This window comes from Tachysurus vachellii, chromosome 18 (assembly GCF_030014155.1).
Source record: "Tachysurus vachellii isolate PV-2020 chromosome 18, HZAU_Pvac_v1, whole genome shotgun sequence".
Taxonomy (NCBI): Eukaryota; Metazoa; Chordata; class Actinopteri; order Siluriformes; family Bagridae; genus Tachysurus; species Tachysurus vachellii.
Window position 1 is genome coordinate 4,199,040 of NC_083477.1, and position 8,485 is coordinate 4,207,524.

At 40.5% G+C, this 8,485-nt stretch overlaps 1 protein-coding gene across 3 annotated transcripts in view; it reads right to left on the reverse strand.

Annotated features, from left to right (window-relative positions):
• The window catches only part of gpatch8 (G patch domain containing 8), a 35,636-nt gene extending 27,829 nt beyond the window's left edge, over positions 1–7,807 (reverse strand). For 2 of the 3 annotated variants that reach the window (XM_060893322.1, XM_060893323.1), the window contains exon 1: positions 7,713–7,753. Coding sequence is in view for 1 of the 3 variants with exons in the window: in XM_060893321.1 (XP_060749304.1) it covers positions 7,713–7,757 (45 nt within the window). In the remaining 2 variants the exon portion in view is untranslated. Of the gene's footprint in view, positions 1–7,712 lie in introns of all 3 variants that reach the window. The other variant, XM_060893321.1, reaches the window with a different exon arrangement.
• Between the last annotated feature and the right edge of the window lie 678 nt (positions 7,808–8,485).

The following is an 8,485-nucleotide window of genomic DNA, read 5'->3' on the forward strand; positions in this document are numbered from 1 at the left end:
AAAAACAGAGAGAGAGGGGGTGGGGGGGGCTCGGTAGACCTAGTCCGAGTCACAGTTGTGGCAAGTGTAAAAATCCCTTCCGTCTGTGTGGTTCTTGTGTGCCCAGATTTCCCTTCTTTTCCTGCCCCTTGTCGTCTGCTTTCTTGGGTCAGCTTTTGGGTGTGGACGGATGGACACAGGTGAAAAAGTTGTGTCCATAGCAGAGGATAATGGCTCAGGCTTGGACACCACACATGGTCTGACAGGAGATGATGCTCTAAGTGGCATGGAGGATGCCACCGTTGCCACATTGGGTGATGGAGTTGTAGAGGAAGATGGAACCTCTGGTGTCACTGCTGGCATTGGGCAGTCTGTGACTAGGGATATCCGAAATATTCCTATTAAAAGGCCAAATTCCAGTGCATGCAAACCCTGCCTGAATATTTGTCGGTGATGCAGCACGGGGAAGCGCACTATTCACAATGCCTGGCAGATCATAAATGGACATTGTGTCTCCTGGATGAGCTTTCATCCAGCCGTCACAGCAGTTGTATACCAGTCTCTTCAGTGGCCCATATACACTGCGTTCCAAGGGCCGCAGCTTATGGGAACAGTGTGGGGGGAACGAGAGGAGGACGATGCCATGGCTCTTGAAAAATCAATCCCCTCCACAGAAAGGTGGGATGTATGTAATTTGATGACATTTTACATTTAATTTGCAATGCACATTACACATTTTACTTTTAATTTGCACATTAAAGGGAAACTATGGCGTTTTATTTTAGCTTGATTAGTTTTTAAAATAATAATGAAACTTGGTTGGTGATACTGGGACGGTTGTAACGGGGTGTTACAACCGTCCCAGTATCACAAACCATGTTTTCATCTCATGTGAGCGAGCTTGACTGAGAGTTTGACACTTGTTAGCCATTTATATTTTTAGCTTACAAAATAGTGATTCTACTACTTGATACTACTACTAAAATCAGAAAGAAAGGGATCAAACGAGCCAAAGGTTAGCTTTAAAATGGCTGGGGGAAAGGGAAAAAAAAACTCGCAAGAAATCTCAAAAAAGTGAAAAGTTTTCTCAAGAAAAGTGGAAAACTTTAGACTGAAGCCACGGTGGTCTGGCATATGAAAAATGCTTCTGTTGCACAAGGCAGAGCCAAAATAACTTTCCTGCTCATGAAATCAACACGAAGACAGACAGTATTGAGATTATGAAGCTGCATAATGACTAATTTGTTGCTGCAATGTTTCAACGTGCCTGTGTACAGACTGTGTGCCTGTGTGCCTGTGTGCCTCGCTACACTTCAAACCAAGCCGCTTACCGTCAGCTTTTGGAAAATCTAGTTAGTTGACATTTGCTAAAATTTGCTATTTGCAATCTTGAGAACAGGAACAATGTTAAGTCTTGCATGACTTTATTAACTTACACGTTTGCTACTACACAACACTGCATACAAAGCACTCTCTAAGTGTCCGTATGTCATCAAAGCTCCGGCCAAATCTCTGCCCTTAAAGGTCGCTGCAGAGGAGGACGGTTAGTTCAGATGTTTCTGCTTCACAGAGTGATTTCAAAGTGTTGCTCTGACTCTCTAGAGTACGGTGGACGAGAAGTGCAAAACAAATGAACAAATCCGAAAACACATTAACACATTAAGAAATCCGAAAACACATTAACAAATCCGAAAACACATTAACAAATCCGAAAACACATTAACAAAACCCGAAAACAAATTAACAAATCCGAAAACACATTAACAAATCCGAAAACACATTAACAAATCCGAAAACACATTAACAAATCCGAAAACAAATTAACAAATCCGAAAACACATTAACAAATCAGAATACACAACAAGTCAGACAACCCGGAAACGGTAGTGTATCGTTTTTGAATGGAAACTTACCGATCATTGGACAAGACACCTGTCACTCAAGATATACAGGTATGGAATCTTATGTGTAATGTGTAAAGTTCTCCGTTTAAATATAAGAAAATAACAGAATTAATCCACAGTAATCCATTCCATCCATCCATTCCAACTTTTCCCTGCGGCAGACTGTTGAACTTCATGTATACCTTGAGTGACAGACAGGTGTCTTGTCCAATGATCGGTACGTGTTCCAATCACAAACTATACCAACCTCTTCTGGGTTGTCTGAATTGTCGTTGTGTTTTCGGGTTTGTTAATGTGTTTCGTGCACCGATTCAGACAACCCGGAAGAGGTAGGTATAGTTTGTGAATGGAAACTTACCGATCATTGGACAAGACACCTGTCATTCAAGATATACAGGTGAATGAAAGGTGTCTCGTCCGATGATGGAAAGTTTCCAATCACAAACTATACCAACCTCTTCCGGGTTGTCTGACTTGTCGTTGTGTTTTCAGATTTGTTAATGTGTTTTCGGATTTGTTAATTTGTTTTGCACTTCTCGGCCACCGTACTAGAGCCTTTAGGGGCATATTCATATAGGAACAAACACAGCTTTCGATGTTAACCTCCGACGTACTCTGATTAGCAAACTATAATTTATATAATGTTTTTCTCCTGCGTGCCTAAATTTAAGAAAAGAAACCCTGCGCTAAAGTTTAAAGAGATCTCTTGGGAACCCACGAGAACTGACGCGGCTTTAAATAATAAGAAAATTCTATGTTGCTTGAACATTTTTACTTAATAGAGCAGAGAAGATTCATGAACTCTAAAAAGCATGTAAAAGACTAACGTTAATGTATGTTAGGATTGAGACAACAAGGATGACAGCAACACGAGTCACTGATCAAGTCAGAAGATTTAAATGTCTGTCAGAATACATGCCATCTGCAGACGATAAAAGGGTTGCGTGTCGTAACGTGTTTCCATTATCTGCCTAGTTTGGATCGATCTCTGATCAGCCAACATGTTAAAATGACCTGACTAATTTTGTGCATGTCCTTTTTGTGCTGTCAAAATAGCTCTGACCCGTCATGACGTGTTGTGGTATCTAGCACCAAGATGTTGACAGCTGATTTAAGTCCTTTACAGTGCGAGTTTTTCCAGCACATCCCTACAGATACACAACCGAACTGAGATCTGGGGAATTTGGAGGCCAATGTTCATGAAGATGTTCCGCCTGATCCGACAAGTCGTCCAACCAAGTGTCTACCTGCTGTTTTGGAGATGCTCTGACACGGTGGTCTAGCATCACAATTTGGCCCTCGTCAGTGTCTCTCACATCTTCACACTTGCCCATTTTTCCAGGCTTCCAGCACATCAACTCAGAACTGTCTGTCACTTGCTGCTAATATATCCCACCCCTAGACAGGCGCCAAGCTCAATATAATTCACCTGTCAGTCAGTGGCTTTATAGTTATGATTGTTAATAAACTGTATGTGAAGTCCTTAACTCTGTTGTTTTATGTAGCACCATGGTCCTGGAGAAACGTCGTTTTATATCACTGTGTACCGCGTCAGCTACATGTGATTGAAATGACGATAAAAGCTTCATAACTTTAATAAACTGCCATCAATTTACACGCCACCTTTCTAACACCCAAGGTCGCTTTATTATAACAAACACACACAGTCGTCCAAAGTTGCCCGGATCTAATTTCAGTGACGTAGTCGCTCACAGTCTGCTTACAGTATACCCACACAGACCGTGTGCTTACACTCCTGACTTCTGCCAAATTCGTGACTGGGTTTACGGGTAAACAAACCAAAAACCTGACTAAAAGCTAACGGCTGCAGCTAAAGCAGACTAGTAGTATTTTTGATGCAATATTTTTGCGCTGTAATGATGATTCACAACAGACATGGTGTAGGTCAAACCCCTTTTTTTCCCCCCTGTTGAAAATCCACGAGCTATATTATCATCAATCAGCGACCGGTAGGAGGCCTGATAGGATGATGGCATAAGCCTACTGTACATCTGTGTAACTCATCACAGAAACCGAAGCGCACTGAAAAGGCCAAACAGGAAGCGAGTGCAACGTCAACAGAAGCCTTAGACAGATAAGCTTGTCTGCTCTGACCTTCAGGAGGCGCTTTCAAATGATCGGCAAGCTTAAAGTTTCAGTAAGGCAGATGGCTTTGGCGTAGGCTCAACACTCACTCAAGCTTCAATCGGAATATCCGACTCGTACTTTTACTGGGTCGTACAAGTCCAAATGACTCACAATCTCGCACACGGACCTAGAGCAGCACTTAGAGCTGTTAACATGGCCACTGTTCTGCCTGAGGAAATGTCACAGCTGTGCCAATCACCAGACCAAAATCTCTGACTACTGAATATAGAGGACTCTCGATCAAGGTCATGCAAAGAAAGCAAAGCAAAACAAAACAAACCGGCAATACGCAATCTGCATGACGGGTATCAAAGAGAAAAAATAAAAAGCTGAGACAAGCCTGCACGCCGAACAGATGAAACATCACCAAGGATTTGGAAATGCGTCAGAAGGACCGGACATAACGAAATATGAATTGCAAATACGCACAAATGCATACACACAACCACAATTCTCTGAGGTGAGAGAAAGGTGTCCCAGTGGATTTGTATTCTGGCTACCAGCTCTGGAAAACATTGAAATTCAGATAGCAGTTACAACAATGAAGACCTGTGAATCGATCTCTCTTATCTCGGAGGAGTAATGATGAATAATAATGAAAAAGTTAAATATAGCAATAAACTGAATGTTTCTTTCGTTCAACTGCTGTTTGATTGTGTAAAGGGGCAGAATTCACGCTTTTACTAAACACCACAAAAATACCCATTTAGAGATAAAACAATATTAGACTAAAATATGCGTGTTTGGCTATCGGCTTTTTTAAAGATAGAAACAAGGAAAGAAAAACATGCAACCATATTATAATCAACCCACAATAAAGCACAAAACTGCTCACAGGTTTATAAGTTGTGTATGTAAATAGGTTTTTCTTATTTTTTAAACAACTCCAATTCATTTGTTTTATTTTGCCGCAAGCTAAAAATGAAAAAGCTTCGAGCATTACGTAGCATTTCAAGAAATATAAATGTACATCAACAATGCGTTTGTCCACAAGGCAAACACAACACTTCTCCAAGTCTTCAGCAAGTGACTGTTTTTGTAATGATTTAACTTTCATTTGATGTTGAGAAGTAATTAGCATTGATCTAGAACCAGGGACCCTAATTTTGGTTATCGCAAAAAGAAAAAAAGCATCTGTTTCCTCCATTAGAGACACACAGAAAAAATAAATAAACAACAACTGGGCAGTGAGACAAGATCACAAGTTTTGCGAAGAACCGAGCTGAACATTTGTTCAACGTTGAAAGACCATCTGTCTGCAGATAACAGCGTCTCATCGAGGCCTCTCTCTGGGTTAGGTGGCTGAAAAGCTGAATTTACAAACTCGTGTCACCATGTGGGCTGCTAAACAAGCAACAACAAGCACGGCAGAACGAGCAGAGAAACGTTTTCTCAGAACCTACGTGTCAGAATATCAATATGGTGTGGGTCAAATGTTTCATCTTTAATACAAAGTGAGGAGGTAATTTTTAAAATTGGTGTATTTAAAGCAGACACTCGAGCATTGATCCAATGAAACACTTAAACTCAACAGAGGAACAGGTAAATATACACGGGACAAGCTCCAAGTCTAAATGGAAGACCATTTTAGCATTATAAGCACGAACTTGCAAATCAGCTATGCAAAAGCATGAAAACAAGAGAGGCATTGTAATGGGTAAAGCCAAGGAGGACTCATGCAGCATACAAAACAGGACCAAGCTTTAACTTATACAACTTCCAGGTTTGCAGTGTTAGTGCCCTTTGTCACTAGGTCCGGTTTCAGCATAAGGTCCCTTAGGCAACATGTCCTGCACTTGACACGGCTCTCCGTCTCGTAACGCTGCTACTGAGTTGCACTCGCGTGAGCCGATAACCACAAACTGACCAACTGATCACCACTCTTACCAATCACTAATCACCACTCTTCCCAATGGTCAATCACGGATCAACGATTCTAACAGTCTGTAACTAATCACCACCGATTCCACCAATCACTGATCACCAACGTTTTTAACAGTCCATAACTAATCACCACCAATTCCACCAATCACCAACGTTTCTAAAAGTCCGTAACTATTCACCACCGATTCCACCAATCACTTATCACCAACGTTTCTAACAGTCCGTAACTAATCACCACCGATTCTACCAATCACTGATCACCAACGTTTTTAACAGTCCGTAACTAATCACCACCGATTCCACCAATCACTGATCACCAACGTTTCTAACAGTCCGTAACTATTCACCACCGATTCCACCAATCACTGATCACCAACGTTTCTAACAGTCCATAACTAATCACCGCCGATTCCACCAATCACCAACGTTTCTAACAGTCCGTAACTATTCACCCCCGAACACCAAAGTTTCTAACAGTCCATAACTAATCACCGCTGATTCCACCAATCACCAACGTTTCTAACAGTCCGTAACTATTCACCCCGAACACCAAAGTTTCTAACAGTCCATAACTAATCACCGCTGATTCCACCAATCACCAACGTTTCTAACAGTCCGTAACTATTCACCCCGAACACCAAAGTTTCTAACAGTCCATAACTAATCACCACCGATTCCACCAATCACTAATGTTTCACGACAACCACTCACTCACACCCCATCATCCCACACACCCTTCCAAACTCTCTCATTCTCCGTCCGTACCCATTCCTTCGGTGTCCGTACCCCAAGCTCTCACTTACTAACTCACTTACATTTGCTTTGTATTCTTGTATACAAAAGTACAATCATTTCAAAAAAATGATTTAAGAGGATTTGCTCCTGGAACAAAGGGTCTGCAATCTATTATCTGTCATGCAAATAATCCTGAACTTTCAATAAATAGCTATTCAAACGACGTTTATGACGTCATGGTGGCCATTTCTAGCCCCTGGGCTACTTTTGTTTACCTTAAAAAAGACTCGCAGGCTGTCACTAATCCCCATCACTCGAGCTAATCCAACCCACAGATCCAGCTAGCTTTATTACTAGCTAACTTTATTACTAGCTAACCCATCATCGCAGCACGCTAGGTGTCGATTCGTGGAAAGTTTCACTCACGTTACAGATCGTTTAAGGCCACACACGTTTTTTTTTTTGTTTTTTTTACTACTCGCAGAAAACAAAGCGACGACAACAAAAAGCACAAACAGCGGGGTGTGTTGTACAGATTAGCGTTAGCCTACGAGCTAACATGCCTGACAGAAGTATTTTATTTGACGTTATCGTTTCAAAATATTGTTTAAAAAAACCTTTAAACCACGCTGAACATGTATCATAACATCTATTCATACGACCAGCATTTCTACGTGTCCAAATAATAATAATAATAATAATAATAATGAAGCCAATTTATTAAACATCACAAAGCCAATTCCGGGTCACTGTCATAGAAACGGTTTGTATTAAAAGCAGGCAGTTATATCCAGTTAAAACCAGTTATATCTCAATAACAACTTTTAATCCAAAATAAACAAACTCTGTTTAGAAACAACACGTTATTTATTTAAACTCATTAGCCTCGTTAGCAACGAAGCTCTTTCTCTAATGCTAGTCTGTCGTACTTAGCTAAACATGCTAGCTCTCCTAAGCTAGTCAGTGCTACAGAAACGACCTCAATAGAATTACGGGTGCTGCAAAAGGATCTCCACGTACAAGTCTTGTTTCGTAGCTTCATCCTTACAGTTATTTATTTACCTGGAAATCACGTTCCTCGTTGAACCTTGAAAACCTGTCAGCCATTTTGTGCCCTCTCTCTATCTCTCTCGTCGGAATCTGAAGCCCCTGGAACGCCTACAGACCAAGCAGAAGAAAGAACTGACCAATCACAAAACGAGTCGAGTTGATTGACGGGTTTATCCTCCAATCAGATACGGAGTTGGAATGACTTGCACTAACTGAGCGTATTTATGTCATAAAAACAATCTTGTTTGTGTTTAAAGCGTTTGGTTTTAACACCCCGCTGCAAAGATTTTCACGTCTATTCATCCTTATTGCGTGCAAATTGTTTTATTGAATCTTGTGCGTTCTGCTTTATTCCTTATTTGGTCAATAATTCGACAAATGTCCGTTGCATTAAATAGAGTTGTAAATCTACACAGAGCGGGCGCCCCCTGGTGGTGTTTCAGGACATTAAACAACCCCATTCATTGTCATTTTATATAATACTAGAAACAGGATCATAGTAAATAGATATTCAGTATATTAGAATAATAAACGTATCTTATTAGTTATCAGCGTTATAATAATAAAATCATGTTAATCTCTGTGTATGCATTTTTTTCTGAGAGTAATAACAGCCAAACAAAACATTTTTAATGATGTCAATAGTATTTATTTTATTTTAAATACACTTCAAGTGTCATTGGGGTTGAAGTGGAATAAAAGTTTCTCTAGCTTTATAAGAATAGTCTTCCTGATAGTGTTCGGTGCTCAGATACACTTCCCAGTTTAAATGTAGATTAAAAACA